This window comes from Rattus rattus, chromosome 6 (assembly GCF_011064425.1).
Source record: "Rattus rattus isolate New Zealand chromosome 6, Rrattus_CSIRO_v1, whole genome shotgun sequence".
In the NCBI taxonomy this organism is placed as follows: Eukaryota; Metazoa; Chordata; class Mammalia; order Rodentia; family Muridae; genus Rattus; species Rattus rattus.
The window spans coordinates 38674982-38696310 of NC_046159.1; the positions used below are offsets into that span (position 1 = coordinate 38674982).

Consider the following 21329-nt stretch of genomic DNA (forward strand, 5'->3'; position numbering starts at 1 on the left):
GGAAGAAAGTTTAAGTTCCTATGTTGATTCTTAAATTTTTGCCAGTGTGTTTAATATATTCCATGATATTTGATACTGTTGTTAATCTTTTTGTTGTCATTTATAATGTCAAAACTTGATATAATATAGCCAAAATTAGAAGCTTTGCTTTTACAGATGATTGTGAGTGCATACATGTTATAATCTCATGGGTCTTTAGTTTTTTTTATCATATGATTATATAGGTTAGATCATACTGCGCACGCGTGCGCACACACACACACACACACACACACACACACACACGAACACACGATTCTTAGTTGGTAGTAGCCTGCTGACCACACAGTCACATGGATAACCATGGAAGGTTACTGTTTGCTTTTGGGGGTGTTAAAAGTGGTGATGGCCTTTCTCCCGTATGCAGCTGGTATTTGTAAGGTAAGACTCTGGCTGGCTGACTCTAGAATGTTCTGCCTTTTGCCATGCTTGACTATCTTAAGAAGGCAGTTCAGGGGCAGCTCTGCCTTCAAGGAGCTCCAAGTTCTCTGATCCAGGTATGTTGTGAAGCTGTATCTAATCGAAGCCTTAACCCAAGGGTTCCAGGATCTCTTACGGCGTGTTATCTCTTATAGTCCTATTGCTACAGGTACCGCTGTGCAGCTCGAAGCCAGAACACACCAGATAGCTCTGCATCCAACCTGGGATTCCGTTGTGCAGCAGATCACCTGCCCACTGCAAACTGACAGAGGAGCTTTTCCAGATCCAAGAAGCTGCTCACTTGCAGCTGGCCTCCCCCTGGACATCTGAACGGATCTTGTGTAAAGTATTCCCACACCTGAGGAGAGTTACATGTCCACCCCGTGGCCAAAGGAACTGTGTCGTGTGACCAAATTGCTGACGTCTGTCAGTGCTTGTGCTTTATCGTGTGGTGCATCGTTGGGGATCATCGCCGTGTTTTACTTTGAGAGCCTTTTGAAGAGGAGAGAGCTGAGAACCATGAAGTCCTAGCCAGACTCTGCCACAGGGTCAAACCCTGGGGTTCAGCACCTTGTCTGCCCGGGCCTCTATCCCCTCATGGAATGAGGGATGGACTGGACGACATGATCTCTGAGGCGCTCTCCACCTTACAGATTCTATTCGCACTAGCGGAGTGTATTGTGATTGCATAGTAAGAGTTTATGACAGATTATTTTTAGCTATTTTTTTGCCATGTGTGAATCTTGAGTAATGCTAATCATATAAGGTGAGAGTTCTCTTACGTGTTATTTTCAGAAGAGGGTGGGGTTTGAGTCTTTTATATTCATACTGCACTTTGTTCTTTCAAGGAAATCAGTGTCTTTTACATTGTTGTGACAAATCTCATTGGGACAGTGAGGGGACACTCAAATTCCGAGTTCTGAGCACACAGGAATGCCTGTGGAGTGACTCTACTGTCCTTTTTCTTTTGACATTAAGTGCCTTTGGCTCAGAGGGACAGTTTGAAGCCTTGTTTCCCCTTTGCCCCACAAAGCCTTCAAAGAATGTGAAATGTGTACTAATTAGGGAAACCCTTAAATTCTAGGTACAGGGGTTTGATGTTGTGTATTTTAATGCTAAATCTGTATGTGAAGGTTTAGGCCTGTGAGTGAATTCTTACATTTACAAGCTTTTGTTGTGCAAACCTTGTTCCTTAATTTAGAACTATTGGTTAAAAAAAAAGAAAATTGGCTACAGCCAATTACTGGAGGGATTAGAGGTAGGTAGGTTTGAGTTACCTGGGGGTGGAGAGAGAGGGGAGAGAGGGGAGAGCAAGGAGAGTAGGAGGAAGCAGGAAAGCACTGGAGGAGCTGCCATGAGGGAGGTGGACATGTGGCCAGGAGAAACATCAGTATCTGGGCACGGTACTGCAGAGGTGGCCAGGCCAGCAGTTAGAAAAGCAGATTAGGGATTAACCCCCAGTAATGGTCAAAAGCCACGCAAAATAACCATAGTCTAAGTCTCATTTATTTGTAAGCCTTGAATAGACTACGTTCAGGGTATCTAGTATATTATACCAGAGAGATGAGAAGTTGTGTTCATTTTGTGATATCAGATGCTTTGAATCATGCACTATGTCAAATAAACTAATACCTCTCGAGTCAGACTTCATTTCTTCATTCCTTACTGGGACGCTCTTTCTAATTCCCTTTTTGTGTTTTTCTTCAAAAACATCATTTTGTGATGCTCCTGTGTTTTGTTCTCCAGAAAGAAGCTAGTTGGTAACTTTGATATATGGGTAGTGTGTAGCACTTTTTATTCTCTAAAGCAAGGCCATTCTGCTAGGAACCCTGTTATTGCCTTGCTACTTCTTGCCACAATACATGATACAAAGTCAAGGGCATTGCCTTGGTGAACAGATGCTTCCTATGCCAGGAAAGCACTTTGTTCAGAGTGAAGGCTTTCAACCCAAGATGGTGATTGATAGCATCCACTCAGGTTTCCAGAGTCCTGAGTCCCTGAGCCATTTTTTAGCTCACAATGTCAGTCAAGTAACATCCGGAAGTGACAAGTCAACCCTGGGTTGCTACTGTTACCATTTTAGTTAAAACTATTTGTGTGTGAGCACATGTGTACTTGTGCATGCACAACGGTTGAAAGACAGACAACTCATGGGAGTCTGTCATCTTCTACCTCCGTGGGTCCTAGGAATTAAACTCAAGTCCTCAGGTTTGGTGGCAAGCACCTTTAGTCTCAGATTCGTCTTACCAACCCTCATTTTGTTTTTGAGGGGTCTTATAGCCTAGCTTGGTCTGAAATTCACTAGGTTGACCTTGAACTTTTTGTCCAGCCTCAGTCCTCTAAGTACTGGGGTTATGGTCATGTCCCATGTCGGACAGTAGCTGTGGCTGTGTCCAATCTCTTTATAGTCATGTTGCTTGTATATATAGACACATTTATGATCACTTTGTGAATAGAAACCATTTCTCCAAAAACTTCTATGTGATGATTAATCCCACTCAAAAATAACAAACAAACAAGGCTTCTGTGGGAAATAAGGTTTGTATTTTTAACGTCACCATCACTCCTATGCAGTTTTTGTTTTTACTTATTAGCCCACACCTGTGTGAGAGTGTGCAAACCACCTGTATGTGTTTTACAGCATTACATTATAGCGCATATATTTTGGTCTCTTTCCCTGTTAATTAATGTTATGAATCATAAACATTCTTGAGTGGTTTTGGGCAGTCCTTCGAACTTCATTTTTAGGAGCTCCTGGCATGTTCAAGGATTTAAGAACCACATATGTAGGTTACTACAACATATTCTCCTAATATTACAGACTGACATGTGAGAAGGCAGGCTGTAACAGTAACAGCTTTGTATCCCCGTACCATAAATGTCCTCCGCGTATGTGACTTGCTTGTCTTGTCCTTGGACCTTCCTGCTGAGGCTGGGGCTTGGGTTGAGGTACATCATGGCGGCAGAAGCATGTGGAAGAGGAGGATGCTTACATCATGGAGGACAGGAAGCAGAAAGAGATGAGACCCCAGGTATAACCTTTGCAGAAACACCTCTTCTGACCTAATTCCTTCAGCTAAGTCCTACCTTCAAAAATTTCTGCAGTTTTTCACAAATAGAGCTACCAGCTGTGGGGCTAACAGTTAAACACTTGTGCCTGGGATTCAGACTGAGGGGCTTTATCTCCGACAAAACCACATGTATACAGACACAAACATACATATAAGCATGCACACAGACATACACAGGCACATAGACACACACACACACACACACACACACACACACACACACACACATCGCACATAGAGACAGATTACTTAGGAAACTCTCACAGCAGCGCTTGTAAAATAGGCGTCTTCAGGAAACCAGGACTCTTCAGTCTCCTGTCCCTTTAGCCCCTGACACTCTCTCTCTCTTTAGGATGTGAGACCATAAAGGCTCGTGCTTCTAGTGGAGATCATTTCCATCAAAAGTCAAACTTGGATCCGGAGACTAGACTCCTCCTCAGTTGTTTATGAAGCAGTGTCCTTATAGTTTCTTAGCTGCATTTTCTGCTCCCAGGAGAGCTTAACATAGTAGGAAACATAACAGTTTCCTAAGCTTCTAACTAAACCACTCATTGTGTTAAGGAAGGGCACCTCCAAAGGACTTTTAGTTGTTTTATTTTTATTTTCTGAAGGCCTTCCTAAATTGATTGATAAGGTTTTTCTCTTGTATTGAAAGGAAGTTCATGCCTGCTTATTTCAGATTTTATTGCAACTCCTACAGAGCCCAATTCAACTTCCCACCCTATACTTCTGCTTTTTGATCACTTGGTCATGTTTGCATTAAATAAATACTGTGGCAGACAGATTGTCAGGGGGAGCAGTTCCAGCATGGAAAACTAGTTTGTTTATCTATTTTCCCCTTCAGTCGCCCTTATTTTGGGTTGCTTTCTAACAGTTTTTGTCCCTTGTCTCCACTGATGCGTAGAAGGATTTTGGGGTGTGTTTTTCAGTCTTGTTTTGGCCACGAATTCCTGATAATCATGCTTTATTTTAAGGGTGTGTTGTACATACTTGTTGAGTGGGAAGTGGGCATTTCATCTTTCCCAAGGCCTTAGAAAACATGATTAGAAGGGAACCAGAGGTGGTGGGAGACGAGGGTGGCAACCAAGAGTGACACTTCCTTCTTGTAGCATATTGAATTGCAAATCGGTTGCAAACTCACAGGGAAGCCTATAATTTAAAATGGAGCACAACTCTGTAGCAATGCAGATTTCTTTTTTTTTCCCTCAGGCTCCCCTTCTCTTGGATAAAACATTTCCAGTTGTCCATTGCTCTTCAGGAAAAAAAAAAATGTGAAATAAAAAGGTCCTATTTCTTTCAAGAGGTGTTGATGAGGGCATGGGTGTGGTGAAATGGTGGGTTCAAAATAGTGTCAGAGTGGCCGCTTCTGTTTCCGTGGCCTCCCTGATAACTGAATGCTGACGTAAAATATTTTCTCCAATCATGGGAATCCCAGCGTTCTCACTCTCTGGTGATCAGCTTTACTAAAGAAATCATCTTTATCTTCAGTTCTCCAGTTGCACTTAGAAATTTTTCCATGCAGTTAAATCTATAGCTGATGTAGGACAGGGGATGTTTTGGAAACAATCATCGTTTGCTTTCTGTTCCAAAACGGCAGGAATTTTATGAGGCACTGTAGAGGGATTTTTATTTAATTTTTTTTTTCATTTTGACATTATGTTATATGTAGATATTTTCTTCTTCCTCCTTTCCGTGGGCCGTTATCTTAACACAGAAGGACTCACCTATAGGCTAGCTATCCAGAAAAGGAAGTATAGTGGGAGTAGGGGGGGGAGGCACCAAAACAATATAGCAAACCGAAATGTCACAGGTGGAGCAGCCCTTGTGTAAGTGAGGCCCATTCTAAAGAAGGGTAAAAGATCATTCTGGAACTGCTAATTGTACAGTGCTAGGGAAGAAGTCGATATTTGCATTTAAATAACATTTCTTATTCGTTTTATGCTTGTGTGTGTTTATGTGCCAACAACACATGGAGGTCATGTGGGAATCTTCTGCTGTGTGTCCTGGTGCTCAAACTCAGGTAGTAATGGTTGGCAGCACCTGTACCTGCTGATCCCTTTGCTTCCCGCCTGTTGCGTGGCCTATGATGACCTACAATTCTATATCCTCCGGCCCCGAGTCCTGAGGTTCTAGGTCTGTGCCATGCTCTTGCAGAGGATCTGTGTTTGGTTCCTGGCACCGGCATGGTCACTCACAGTCACCTGGAACTCCAGTTCCAGAGGATCTGACATCTTCTGGTACCTGTGGATGCTAGGCATTCTCGTGATGCAGACACACAGGTAGGTAAAACTCTCTACACATTACAAAACCAAGTAAATCTGAAAAATGGTTAAAATGCACACAGTGAAAAATTTACTTGATGGAGTGCAGTATACATGGGAGGAAGAATGATCCTGCAGAAGTACACAGGGAGTGTGTGTGTATGAGAGAAAGGGCGGCAGCTTCCTAGGGACCTCATTTTACCCAGAAGTCCCTTGGAAAGTTCCATAACTCCATCCCCAGCCCATCACGCCTAGGGTGATTTCCCAGAATTGTGCGATCGCTAGGCACACTGACAACACATTTTCATTCCCTTCAGCCCTCATCACTAAGTTTTCTGGTTAATACCAGGTAGGGCCACAAATGTCAGGTTCCTGACTGATGGCTTCATTTTTATTGGTTGAAACTTGCTTCTTGCAATACAAAGTCCTCAGAACAGACGTTAGTTCCACAGGTTTGTCAGAATCTGGCCTTTGGTGTTCTCATGCTTAAAACACCATGGAAATTATTAACTCCGAGAGCCTGGGATGAACCTTGGCAGCTAGCCAGAGCTCCTTTTCCCCACTGTTTAGAGCATCAGAGCCAGAGTTTAATTAATTTTTTGATTAAGCAAAATCATTACAGATGATATTTAGGTAGGCTATGAAGTAAGAAATGCTGGATTTTGAAACTTGCCCTACTTGAGTTCAGAAAGTCCAAGGGATTAACAGCAAGGGATAGAAATGACCACCTTCAGATTCTAACCTGTCCCCAAATGGTCATTGACCCCAAAGCCTTCATCACGAGAAGGCTGGTTCATTGGGTCTTTGGAATTTCAGAATAATTGAAGGTCAGATAGAATTGCTCTCCTGGCCTGAATCTAGACCCTGTTTGACAAACTGTGCTTTATCTGCTGAGGGGAGTGGAAGCTATCAGTGTGACTTCTAGCATGTCAGCTTGGCATGTCGGCAAAGTGCTATTTGAAGCTCAGAATCAACCTAGGAGAAAAGTGAAACCAGTTAAACGGCTGCCGCTGCCAGAGGAAGAGAGGTGAGGCCGTCCTCAGGAGCTGATAAGGTTTGCCTGCATTTTGTTCATGCCTGATGTTTGTTTTCTCAGTCTACAAGTCTGTTTCCTTTATACACTTGCCAAATAAAATCTTATCTATCTTTAAGTGACACAGGAAAATTTGTCTTGAGTCTCTTCCTTCAGTAATTGTCTTCAGCATCATGTTGAAGGAGTTCATTGGGGGTCATGTCCCTCTGTTCCTATCTACTTCCATGAGCCACCTTTAGGCAGGTAACATTCCTTAAGGTAAAATATATTTGGTGATAATGCCTACCTATGGGGATTATGGACCAAGGAGAGGGAGTGTCAAACTCATCATGGTTTCCTAGGTCCTCAGTTCTGTTATGAATGTGTTATTAAAAGCAGAGGAGGGGCTCAGTAAGTAAGGTCCCTTGCTGCCAAGCATGATGACCGAAGTTTGACCTGGGGATCCATATTGTGGAAGAAGGGAACTGACTCCTGCAAAGTGTTTTCTGACTTCCACAGGTATGCTGTGGCCTATGCGTGCTCATACGTGTATACTGCACACACACACACACACACACACACACACACACACACAAACACACACACACACACCCTCCACATACACACACATTAAAAAATAAAGCATAGAAAGAGCTAGATACCATCAGGTAGGACTGTCAGCTATAGGCTATAGTTATATTTATAAACGAAGAGAAGAATGAACTAAGGCTACATGAAAATCGACTCAGATCCCCATTAATTAACAACATGTATTCCAGACCTCTGACTTTGCAAATATCCCTTCTATACTACATGGTCTGTCTGCTCCACAAAGTGTATATACGAAAGGAAAGTTGCATCTGGTCTTTGCTGTTGTCTGTAATTCCGAAGCTCATCCTCTTTAACCTACCTCACGATCAAAGTGCCTCTTGGGAGGCTGGCCTTGTAATTCACCGGCAGAGTGCTAACCTGGCATGTCCAAGGCCCTTAGTTTGATCCTCAGCATCTCAATTAAAAGAGAAGTTACTCATGAGCATAGCAATTTAGCAAAGAGCAGAAAAGGGAGGCAGCAGCGGCTGGTTGGCGAGATCTTGGTCGGCGGTGAAACTTTTCTGTGAGCTGACTTGATTTTGGTTTTAGTTCAGGCTCATGATTTAAACTCATCCTTTTCCCTTTGATTACAGGGCCATTATCTCCGTTCTAACTTCATCAACTCCCACATTTAAAGACTAAGATGGTTTCCACGGGAACAAATAGGGGTTGGCAGAAAGGGCTCACAGGGTACAGTTCTTTCTAGCTCAGCTCTACTGTGGGGCTCTGAGGATCTCCAGCATCATCGGGGTCAGTGATCCTTTTGTTTCCAGCATTATTAAATTATTATTATTATTATTATTATTATTATTATTAATTCCTAGTATCACATGAATGTACTGTAGAATTTTTGAGAGGGCCGTGTTATATAACTTCTTTTGAGTACTCTGTCATTTCTAGGGTGAGAACTTTGAGAGTGAATTATCTGGGAGAAAAGCAAGGTCCCAGAGTAACTAACTGTCTTTGTCTTTGAAGAACATGGTCCTCCTTCTCCAGCCCCCCTCTGAGGACAACCTGCAAGAACTGAGCTCAGATTACTCTAAGAATGATTTAAATTGCCATGGATGTCATGTTTTCCACATAGCCTTTGAAACATAATTTGGTGTGGACAAGTCTAATGGCTGGGAATCAGTCTAATGTCAGACTTGATAGTGTTCCCCGTGTATTAGTGCCGTCAAATGAGAATCCTCAATATGGAAGCCTTCATTTGAGGGGACAGTGGTCTGGGACCCTGTGTGTCCTTTATGTCTTCTCTTTAGGAATGGCTGTATTACAAAGCCAGTGAGAGGGGCCAGGCCATTTGCTGTCTGAAGCACCCCACTTTGTTCGTCCCTGCTGAGGTTTGACTTCTTGGTGCTCTGGCTTGTGATTACTCCACCTCCTCAAGTTTGCTTCCCAGCCAGCAATTTCAGGCGCTTCCTAGGTGCTCAGCATTGTACTGAGTGCTTAATGCCCATGATCTAGTTTGATCTGGAGCACAGTGGTGGGAGGAACTAGTTGTTTTGGGTCATTATTCCCAAGAGGCATAAAAGAAACTGGGACTGTAAGTGTCTGCAAGGCACCCTGGGGCAGCTGTGGGATGAGGTAGGATCAGGGCTTATTGTTTTTTGTCGCTACTGTAGTATTGGACCTGTGATTTTATTGTGCATTTGGTGACGGGAATTATGGATGGAGTCTGAGAGATTTTTGAGGTCAAGCATAAGCCCTAAAGGGAGAAACAGCCAGGTGGGAGGTGGGTGAATGGATTTGTGGTTGAGAACATGAGCTTCTGGCTGTCCAATTCAATAATTTTAATCTGGTCCCACCACTTGTTAGATCTGACTTTTGACTGAGCTCACCAGCCCATTTAAGGTTTGAAAATTAAGTGAATGTATTTTGGCTGACATAGAAGCCAGGCAGGGCTGTTAAAGTAGTGCAGGGTGATCTATGCAAAGACCCTTGACTTGCCTTAAGTCAGTCCCAACTCAGAATATCTCTGCTTTACCTCATCTCAGTTCCTCCAATGGGTTAATGAGACATCCAAGGTTAAGACCACGGCATTTTTTGGAAAGACTCATTTTGCGCCATCTTCCCCTCCTGCCGAATTTACCACTTAGGTTTTTATTTATTTATTTATTTACTTATTTTACAAATGATTAGATGACTCTCAAGAAAGGCGTGAATTTGTCTTAGAGGTGAAATAGAAGAAAGGTGGCTATCGGAAAGGGTCATCTTGCTGGAGTAAGTATGACCACCGCATACATTGTCAGCTCATCTGTGCCAGGCTCAAGTGTATGAAATGAATGAAGTGAAGAGAGGAGCCTGAGATCCATTCTGAACAAGGGGAAGAAGAATGTGTTCACCGTGCTCACTCAGTCAAAGTCTGCAGAAGTGTATGATTAAGTCCCCTGGTCTTTGTGAAACAAAGCTAAAACATTTCCTGCTCTCTTACCTCCACTGCTGTGCTCAAAATGGAGCATTGTTCCTTAAGAAATAGTTTGGGGGCAGCTTCCAGCTCCCTTTGCTTCTGTTCTAGAACAGTTGTAAATAGTTCGGTGGTAGTGGAGTGGTTTAAACCCACCATCACAGCAATCGCTATCATGTGTATAATCGGATTAGCGGAGGCCTTTACTTCACGACATATTAGGGCAGGCGAAGACTGGAACACAGTGGTTATTGTTTGTAGTCTCTGAGCTTTGAGCAGTGTTTGTGGCTGCCAACAATTGCGCCTCCTCCTGTGGCCACATTCACTGAAAGGCGGCCGCTGAAGGTGTTTTTCTGTGTAATGTTCTCCCTCTAGTGGCCAGACGGGCTTTGTAGTTATTTATTTTATTGTTTTCTTACTGTTTTTGAGCAAATCTTCTGTAAATTTGGAGAACCTTTTCATTTAGGGGTGCTGTGGACTCAGGGTTGCTAAGAGGAAGGAGCTAAACAAGATGAGGTACATCATTTCTTCTCTTGAGTCAATGTTCAGGTGTTCGTTTTTATTTGTTTTCAGTTTACGTGTGTGAGTGATTTGCCTACACATATGTCTGTGCATCACAAGTGTGTCTGGTGCCCACCAAGGTCAGAAGAGGGTGTCAGATCCCGTTGGACTGGAGCTCCAAGACAGTTGTGAACATTTTGAGGGTGCTGGGAACTGGACCCTGGTCCACTTTAGGAGCAACCAGGGTTCTTACCTGCTGAGTCATCATCTCCCCTGCTCCAGCTTTGTGAAGGACAGGAAGAGAGGCTCAAAACGATTCTTTATCTTTTCAATTGGAATTTTTCGGGAGAAAAAACCACTTCTGAGTCATCTCTCCAGCCAGGGATAGTTCATTTTAAAATAATTGATTTGATTTAAACGTTCCTTTACCCTAAGTATCTGGGTTATTATTATTATTTTTTTAATCTTTATTTTTAGAAAAGTGTTTCAGCAGACCAGTTCTTACTTATTTATCTTTGCCAATTTGTGGCAGTATGTTCGTAGGAGAAATTCCTGGAGTCCATATGCTGTATTAAAACACACAACTATTTAAATAGTGATGGATATTGTCAGCCCTCTGTAGCAGTTTCCAGCACAGGAAAGGGTGTACCCATGTCATATGCCCTACACAGGGACTGTGCTGTACTTCAGGAGCTCTCTGTCCCCGTTGAGTCTGAGAAGAGCCAGCAGAGCTTGGCATGGGAAGATTCTTCTGCAGGGTTCAGCAGTAGCTGTCATGGGTCTGGGCAGTGGTGGTGGGGGATTCAAGGCCAGGTCTTCATGTGGTCCAGCGCTCTAGTCTTCTCAGCTTTCTGTGGCTGAGATACTACCCTGGGCTATGCAGCTTGGTTGCAAGTGACCCCAGTTTGCAGAAGTGATGCGCAGTTAATCAATTCCATCCTTGGGAGCAGACTCTTTCCACCCTCCCCTCTGCCCACAGTTGACAGTGACCTCCTAAGTGCCCACAGCTCTGATGCTGCTTCTCGGCCTGCGGTTTGGTAAGCTGGGTCCCTGGCTGAGTTAATAAATCTGACCTTTCTTACATATGGCTCATTCGGACTGGCTCTGACCTCATGTGCCTCTGAGAGTTGACAAGCGTGGTCTAAGAGCCAGCGAGACCTGGCAGGCTACCTGGTCTCTTCATAGCCAAACACCTCATCTCTTCATTCCGTCTTAATGATCCACAGGATTGGTCGCTGGACCAGGCCCAGCATGTTGTAGCATTTGTCAAGAGACTGTTCAAAATACATTTTCCTGAATGTTCTTTGGGAGGACTAGTGTGTTGGATCAAAATGAGTCCTGGGATTATAAACCTTACGTTCTTAGCTGTGGGACCTCATGCCTCTTGGGAGATTAGGTTGTAGTATGTGTGGAAAGTGGATTTGAATTATATCGAACCCTTTCTCTTACAGAGAAATGGAAGGAGGGCTTCCTGGTCAATTCTTTTTAGAGACATTAGATTGAGTTCTTCCTGCGTCATCTTGGTGTCCTTGTTATTGGGGACTTCTTTAGTCTGTATTTCTTGCCTCCTTTTTGAGTAACAAAACAAAACAGTTGGGAAGGATCATTGCCCTTGGCACAGATATTTTGTAGACCCCCCTGGGAGTTAGTGCAAAAGGCAATGCCAGCCAAAAAAACCTGATGTAAAGTAGGCTATTTTATTTTGTTGTGTGTGTGTGTGTGTGTGTACATGTATGTGTTCTAGCATCATACTTTATTGCATGCATACCATGTGGAGACCAGAAAATGGTATTAGATTTCCTGCAGCTGAAGTTACAAGTGGTTGTGAGCTACCTCAAGGCGCTTAGGAACTGAGCAGGATGCGTTGTCTTCCCTTCAGCCCTGAAACCAAGGTTTATAATGCTTTAAGCACCAGTAGCTACCATACCTACTATCTATACCTAGTATAGGTGGTGCCTACACAGTGCTGCTTACTAAATATTGCTAAATGACCATAGGTTTGGACATTTGTGTGATTGAGGACAAAGAAGATCTTCTAGCAACGTCCTGATGCTGTGTAACCTTTAGGTTAGACTTGCCATGTGCTTTGTTCTTGTTGGAAACTGGAGGGTTTGCACCATCACCATGGTTTCCAAATTTCAATGTCTCATGATTTCTGCAAGACTCTTATAGTCAGGTTGGCACTGTGAGAAGAGGTGAATTCTTACTCTGTGTCCCCAGAGCAGCATTCTTTATGAATTGAAACTGGGATCGAAGTATTTCAAATGACTTTCTACATTAGATAGAAAAGAAAAAAAGTAAAAAGTAACATTTAGCCTAGGAAACCCAAGATTTATGCCTAAGATTCACCTGTCCCAGCACCCCAAATAATTTAAAACAATTATTTATTTTTAATTGGATATTTTATTTATTTACATTTTAAATGTTATCCCCTTCCTGCTTTTTCCTCTGCAAACCTCTATCCCATCCCCCCTCGATTCTGTGAGGGTGCTCCCAGCCACTCCTGTGCACCCTCCTGCCTCCACACCCTGGCATTCCCCCTACGCTGGGGCATCAAGCCTTCACAGGACCAAGGGCCTCTCTTCTGTTACATATGCGCCTGGAGCCACGGCCCCTCCATGTGCACTCTTTTGTTGGTGATTTAGTCACTGGGAGCTCTAGGGGGTCTGGTTGGTTGCTATTGTTGTTCTTCCTATGGGGTTGCAAACCCCTTCGGCTCCTTCAGTCCTTTCTCTAACTCCTCCATTGAGGTCCCCATGCTCAGTCCGATGTTTAGCTGCAAGCTTACTAATCTATATCAGTTAGGCTCTGGCAGAGCCTCTCAAGTGACATCCATATCAGATTCCTGTTAGCAAGCACTTCCTGGAATCAGAAATAGTGACTGTTTTTCATGGCTGCATATGAAATGGATCTCCAGGTGGGGCAGTCTCTGGATAGCCTTTCCTTCAGTCTCTGCTCCACTTTTGTCTCCGTATTTCCTTTAGCAGTTCTGAGTAAAAGAACACCGTTTTATCTGTTTAGAACGTTTTACAAAAGGAAAGGAGTATGTATATATAAATAAACACATTATATTTAGGAAAAAGATGCCTAAACCTTATGAATAAAAACTAGGGCTCCACCTCCCCTTTAAAATACCAGAACTCGCCCTGATCTCCCTGGGTCTCATCATTCCAGGCCCCTCTGCTTCCTGTGGGGAGACGAGCTTGCCCAAGTCCCTGCTTGATCACGGTTTTTCTTTTTGTCTCCTCTCCTGTTTGTCTCCTTTTTAATGCTGTTCTAATGGCCAGGACTTGTGTTTGACGAGAACAAATTTGGCAGATGTGCTTTCTGGCAACAATGCCAGCCTGTGCGATGTTCTTTGTCACTTCTTTTTTGGGTACAGCCAGTTCAGAACAAGATGTGCTCTTGTGAAACTTTAAATCAGTTTTGATGGTCAAATATTCAAAGAGGCAGCCTCCGGATACGAAAGCTACGGTGCATACATCTTTTACTAGGATTACAGGGTTGGGGTGAAAAATCAGTGTTTGTGGGGGAAAAATCAGACCATTTCATTTTACTGTGCGTGGAGGGTAGTGTATGCACATGTGTGTAGACACATCTGCATGCTTCAGGTTGAAGTTGGGGAGGGTGGCATATACACATGTGTGAGAGCACATCTGCATCTCCTTCCATTGCTCTCCACCCTGTTTTTGAGAGAGATTCTCACTGAACCTGGAGCTCAGTGATTGACTAGTCTGGCTAGCCATTGACCAGGACGCCTCCCTTTGTTTCTGCCACTTTGGCACTATGGGAAACCATGCTCGGTCTTAGGCTCTGGGATCTGAACTCATGGCATGCACTTGCCCATGGAGCCCCTCTACCCAGCATCACAGTAAAGGATATTTTTTGTTGTTGTTTTGTCCTCCCCCCTTTTTACTGTTAACACTTGAATTTTGTGACTAAAAAAAACCAAACATGTTGGACCAACTCTGTATCTGAGGCTCCCGTGCTCTCCCAGCTCTTTCTCTTCCAGTGCTTGCAAAAGGCATTTCAGTGCATCTTAATGTTAATGCATCTTGTGTTAGTGGACAGGACAGTGCCATTTCTCCGCTTGTGTAACCTTTCATCCTCCATCTTGTCCGATGTCTCTTGTTTCTATCACATCTTTACTAGTTCTGGCAGCTACGTACAGACCTCATGGTCTGCCATAAGCAGTCTTGTACCCAGTCTTCTTGAGTCTGCTCTGACAGCTCCCCGCTGCTGGCACTCATTTGTGCAAGGTGCCCAGTTTGCATGCACAGAACCTGTACCATATAGGCACCCAAAGACCATATGAAATCTATGCATAGAGTTCTCATTGAGAATGTCCGTAGATTTTCTATTAGGGGAAACTAAGTGCTTTGAGAATGAAGAATACTTTTGATTTTGACTTCTCCAGGATGTAGTAGATTAGGGGCTCCAAAGCCTTTGTAGAATAAATTATGTGCTCAGGGGCCTAACTTTATAAATCTTGAATGTATGAGAATAATTAACAAACATTTGTGAATTAATTGACTGACTGAATAAGTAACAATTTTTAAAAATTTATTTTTATTACTTTTATTTTTTAAAAGATTTATTCATTTATTATATATAAGTACACTGTAGCTGTCTTCAGACACACCAGAAGAGGGCATCGGATCTCTTTACAGATGGTTGTGAGCCACCACGTGGTTGCTGGGAATTGAACTCAGGACCTCTGGAAGATTAGTCGGGTGCTCTTAACCGCTGAGCCATCTCTCCAGCCCTTTTTATTACTTTTAATGATTGATTTATTTATCTTGAAGATATAAAGGAAAAGGTCCACAATATGACTGCTAATATCCAATTTATTCTGAAAAAGCCAAAACTTTGAGAATAGTTTTAGCAAAGCACATTCGGATGGACTGTATGCTGGTGTTTGTTAAGGATCTACATTTTTGAGCTGTGCTTGAACATCAAAGGTCTCTATGGCTAGAGCTGGGAAGGAGATGAGGAAGTGGATCTTATGCTGTTTGCAGGAGTTGGGTAGATAAAGGGATATACAGTGGCAAAACAATTTTATAAAACCCCAAAACTCAAGTAGCAAGATTTAATTATGTTCAGATGTAATCTAGGAGGTGTAGTCTCTGTCTTCGTGTGGTTTCTGTTGCTGTGATAAACACCATGACCAAAGCAACTGGGGAGGAAAAAAGTTTATTTGGTTTATGTGTCTCAGATTACAACCTCTTGAGGGAAGCTGAGGTAGAATCTGAAGTAGAGGCCACAGAGGAATGTTGCTTGCTCCTCTTGACTTGCTCTCTTTGCTTTCTTGTATAACCCAGGACCACCTGCTCAGGGCTGGCACTTCCCTGAGTGGATGGGACCTTCATACATCAATCGTCAATCAAGAAAATGGCTCAGACTTGATTAAAGATAGCCTAGATTTATATCTTACCACCCTCCCCCATGCTCTGTTTAAATATTTAAATGATCTGTAGTGGCAGCGTGGGGAGAGATGGGACCAATCAAATGATGGAGGGAGGTGGGGAGAGCAGGCACAGAGGGAAGACATCACTGGGTGTGGAGTTGGAATGAGTGACATCATTGCTCAGTAATTGGTTGTCTTTGTCAATTAGTATGCAGATTCAACATACCTGTACCAGAGGATTACCAGGTTAGCCAGGTATGGCATAGCACAAATGGATATAGGGTAGATCAGGTCATTTGTATTTTCCCATTTAACTATGGTGGTGTGTCATAAGGCTTGGGCATGTGGCTGATAAAGGTGTTGACAAGATGACTGCAGACTGATGGAAGTGGTGCACACTGGGCAGTATCAGACGCAAACAAGATGTGGAAAGAAATGGAAGGAAAGAGAGGGACAGAGGAAGGGAGGGAGAAATGGTGGACTAGAATATATTACTTGCTGTCTTGTTATTTTTAAAAAGTCATGTCAAAATAAGCACAAGGACAGAGAGCAAGAAATTACAACAATATCTGAAAAGATAACAGAATGAAGAGGGAAAGTGTAATCCTAAGTAACAAGTACATACGTGTAACACACACACACACACACACACACACACACACACATGAGCACACACACACACACACACACACACACACACACACATGAGCACACACACACAGTGTTGCCCTTTGGAGGTCAATCTGGTCCTGTAAGATCCTCTATAAGAGAATACTGTTATAATGGCTAAAGGCAAGAGAAAGAGCTTCTCAGTGACCTGATCTAATGCTATGTTTAAAATCTGGCAACCATCTTGAAAATGATAAGACACTGAACGTTAAAGGCAGAGGAATTCTTGTGGGAGAGATGGGAGGAATGCAAAGCTGGTGGCCAAGGAGCTGAGGCCAGAAAGAAGCATGGTGTAAGGTGGAAAGGAGGGTAGGGTCTCTAATAATTACTTTGATACTTTGAGAACTGAATTAGCCTAGCCAGAGAAGTTATTCCCTTGTCTCCTTCATAAGCATCAAGACAGCTTGTGAGAGAACTCTGGATAAAAGTAGCCTCACAACCAGATGAGCGAAACCACATTCAAGGCTGGTTGTACTCTGAGTGAAAGTGGGCAGAAACACTGAATGTTTCTAAATTCCATCATCTTTGCTCATGCCTTGGCATTCACTGAGGTGATGATATTTGAATGGGTAATAAAATAATGACCTTCTTGGGCTCATAAATTACTATGTAGTTTCTATAAATTCGTTTTTCTCATCTTTCAGTAAAACCATAAATTGTGTTATAGCAAATGCAATTTTCATAAAGTTGTCCTGTTAACATCAAATAAGAGAAACCTTTTGAGACATTGTAGTTCTGTGTTAGTGTTTAAAATCAGACCTTCATTCTGTTGAGTTGGCATTGAAAACAAACCATGAAATTTATTTATCATGCTCAAATCTAATGGGGTCATATGCGATAAGTTATCATTACTGTAGAAAACAAACATACTTATCATATAAACTATGTACTTTTGGGGTCATCTTCACACTATCTCTTAAATATGATATTGACAAGAACCAATATAAAACTCTTAGAATCACACATAAACAAATGTAAAAGTAACATAGAGCTATACAATGGTTTGAAAAGATCTGTTTCCAGGCCCTGGTAAACACTGTATAGGCTAATGAACACCTCTTGACCTGTGAATGGGAACAGGAGGAGAGAGACACACACTCTTGGGAAACAATACAGTGCTACTGAAGAATTAGTTGTGTTTGTGTTGAAGGGAAGGATTCAGTAAGTTAATGAGCTTGATTCTTTTCTTTCCAACCCAAACACTTCTGCAGCTCACATTCCTCCTGCATCCCAGAGCAGCAGCCATCTACGGTGGTGATAATGGCTCCAGCCACAAGCATCTTACAGCATTAAGCAAAGCCATGCCTTATTCTGCAAACAAAAAAGTAACCTGGGGGGAGGGGGCGATGACTGGAAGTGGGCTATAAGCACCTGATCTTGCAGAGGACCAGAGTCGAGTCTCGGCATCAACACTGTGGCTCACAAACATCAGTGACTCCAGTACCAGGAGATCCAGTGCCCTCTTCTGACCTCCTTGGGCACTATGAATACATGTGCTGAACAGACATACATGAAGCAAAACACTATACAGAAAAACAAAACAAATCCTAAACAGAACCAAACAGACAAACCAACCCCAAACAAGTGACAAGCATCTTCTAGGGCCTAGGGATATTATCCCAGAACCTGGATATTCAGGTTTCAGGTTTCAGGTTCTCTGCCTCCTTCTCCTCTTCCTCCCTCTTTTTTTCAACAGAGCTTGCAGAGCTATAAATTCAGAAAACTCTTCCCTTTAAAAAACATAACAAATTATAACAGTTCTGAATAACTCTGGAATATTTTATTGTCCTTCCCAAACGTGCTAATGTTCTGGCAGTCCAGCAGCCCTGTATTAGTCAGGCTTCTCGAAACAGAACTTGAAAGTTTCAATATCCCATTATGGTATGTCTGTCTGTCTGTCTATCTATCTATTCATCTACTATCTACCTATCATCTATCTATATAAAGGATTTACTAGAATGCAACACATTGTGCTCCCTCTGAATCCAACAACAGCTGTCTATAACTTGTGTCCTACCAAAGTCAGTAGTTGTTTTGGTTCAACGACTGGATGTCTGCTGGTCTTCAGTATATGCTGGATCCTGAAAATTATTTCTTCAGAATTAAACATTTTAGTTAAATCTATAAATTACATGGTGGTTTGATTAATAAACAATCCCCTCACAGTGGCCCGACGTGCATTAGCGTTTAATAAAAATATAGGATGTGATCAGGTTTTAGTCAAGAGTCTTCATCACCATCCCCTGATGCTGCCTGGTGTCCAGCCTTTTGTAACCACTAATCTATCATAGCTGTTGGTTCTTGGGGTTCTACCTAGTTACATCAAATTGAAAATGCTAGCTTTACCTTCCCCAAAATACCTGTATAGTTTTTTTTAACCCCATAATCATACATGATGTTCCAATATCTCTATGTCATGACTAACTTTGATCCATGGCCATTTCTGACTTTAGCTGTCATAGTAAATCTGTGGCTTTAATTTATATATATCTCTAATTACTAATGACCCGTGAGTAAGCATCTTTTCATTCTCTTACTTTACTGTGTATGTATTACATATGTATGTATACACATGTATGTTTATTTATATCAGATCAGAATAGTTTTTCAAATAGTTTGCATTTACTTTTGTAGAGTCTTTTATGGAACAGTTTTAGATTTATGGATAGCACATTTACCTTACATCACATCTTCACAGGCTTCATTTGTTACAGCTACTGAATCAACACTGATATGTCACTCTTAGTTGAAGCCTGGCGTTGATACTGCAGTTTTGCCTGTTTTCATCTGCTCCCAGACATCACATCACGTCTAGATGTCCTCTCTCCTTTGCCTCTTCTTGGCTGTGGCTGTTTGACTTACCCTTTTTTTTTTGTTTTTGTTTTTGTTTTGGTATTAAAAAAGAAGTTTATTTTAAGGGGTTTGGCCTGTGTGTGGGGTGTACCACATTTGTACAGTGCTGAGGCCAAAAGAGGGTACTGGATATGGAACTGGGTTCAGCTGGATGGAATCAGACAGGTCTTTTGGAAGAACAGTCAGAGCTTTTTAAATTCCTGAGCCATGTCTTCCCCCTCTAGCTTGCTTGTCTTGATGACCTTGGCAGTTTTTGAGGGAGTTATAGGTCAAAAACTTTTTGTATAAATGCTTCTTCATTGTGTTTATCTTACTTTTCTCCACTCAGGACCAAGAGCAAGGCGATGGGATTTGGGAGATGACAGAAGTGAAGTGCCATCTTCATCATATCAAGTGAATCATACAAATACATTTTAGAAATCAAGCAGGATTTTTAAATCTTTTAAAAATCTTTTAAATATTAGAAAATATTTTCTCTGAAAAAGTGTATCAACTTTTTAATATCACTTTTACTTTTTGTGTGCATGTATGTATGTTACCACCGCCCCACCTAGTTGCGGTGCTTAGGGAGGCCAGAGAGGCCATCAAATCCCCTGCAACTGGAGTTCCAAATGGTTGTGAGCTGCCATGTGTGCTCTGGGGACAGAACCTAGGTCCTTTGCAAGAGCAGCCAGTGCTCTAATCTTTGCAGTTCCTATGGTAGCATTAGGGAAACAAAGCAAATGCAGTTAACTTGGCACTTAGGATAGGCTTCAGCCTTAACCTCAGGGCTATGGTTTTCAGGCGTTTGTTTTATTGAAGAGCAAGAAAGTACATGAGGATGGGGCAGTTTAAGTTAACAATGACCCCAGTGGGCTCCTACATTTGAATACTTGGTTTCCAGTTGATGGACCTGTAGGGAAGGACTAGGAGGTATGGCTTTGTTAGAGGAGGAGTGTCACTGAAGATGGGTGTTGAGGCTTCAAAGACTCGCGCTATTCTCAGTCTTCTCTGTCTTGTGCTTGTGGATCAAGATGTGAGCGCTCAGCTCTTCCTGCTGCTACACCTTTGCCATCACGGACTCTCACTGGAACCATAAGCCCAACTTTCTTTTCTAAGTTGCCTTGGTCACGGTGTTTTATCAGAGCAACAGAAAGTAACAAGACAAAGGACACACACACACACACACACACACACACACACACACACACACACACACACACACACCCCTCAAATTTCTTGTATTCTTGGCTGAAGTACCACAGGGCTGGGTACTGATGTGTCTGAGCAGATTGTTCTTTGTGACTATTCCTGAGTCAAGATGGAGACGTTCAGTAGAGTGCAGATGAAAAGCAGCAAAGGATTGCTTAACCTGATAGTGAGCCAAAAACTTTCCCCCAGAGATTTCCCTTCTTGCTCCTTATGTAGTTTAGGTCCTTTAGTAACAGTATAACAAAAAGAGCCATTTTGGAGTGAGGGATACAAGCTAACTTATGAAAAGTAGGACCCCCCCCCCCCGAGAAAGTACCAGAAAGATTGGCAGGGAGAAATAATTAGTTTGGAGGCAAATTTTGAGGTTGTACCCTTGTAACTAGGGACATTTTATGTAAAATCTACTATCTTGTTCCCAGGGAATAATTTCTGAAGTTGTGAGAACACAAACTCTGATATAATCACAGCACCTTTACTGAGACAATTCACATACTTTTCTTTTTTTCTTTTTAAGAGATTTATTTTATGTGTGTACATTGCCACTGTTTTCAGACACACTAAGAGGGCATCAGATCCCATTACAGATGGTTGTGAGCCACCATGTGGTTGCTGGGAATTGAACTCAGGACCTCTGGAAGAGCAGTCAGTGCTCTTAACCACTGAGGCATCTCTCCAGCGCGCCCCCTCCCTTTTTCTGATGGACAACTAATAGGTTATTACACTGGAATAGGGTGCTACAATATATAACATCTCTTTTTAAAGCACAGAGCCTCCTTGTAGAATGGTTTATATGTACTTCCGAAATCAATTTCTTTTTACTAATAATATACATGACTGAATAATTGCCTTTTAAGATATTTCACTTCCACAGAACTTATGTAGAATGAACCTGATATTTCAAAGTGCTGTC

The 21329-nt window shown here is 42.4% G+C and overlaps 1 protein-coding gene across 1 annotated transcript in view; it reads left to right on the plus strand.

The window, feature by feature from the left end:
• The window catches only part of Sumf1 (sulfatase modifying factor 1), a 79512-nt gene extending 77410 nt beyond the window's left edge, over window positions 1–2102 (plus strand). The window contains exon 9 of the mRNA XM_032905995.1: window positions 615–2102. Within this exon, the coding sequence (XP_032761886.1) occupies window positions 615–725 (111 nt within the window). The 3' untranslated portion in view covers window positions 726–2102. The remainder of the gene's footprint in view (window positions 1–614) is intronic.
• Window positions 2103–21329: the final 19227 nt, after the last annotated feature.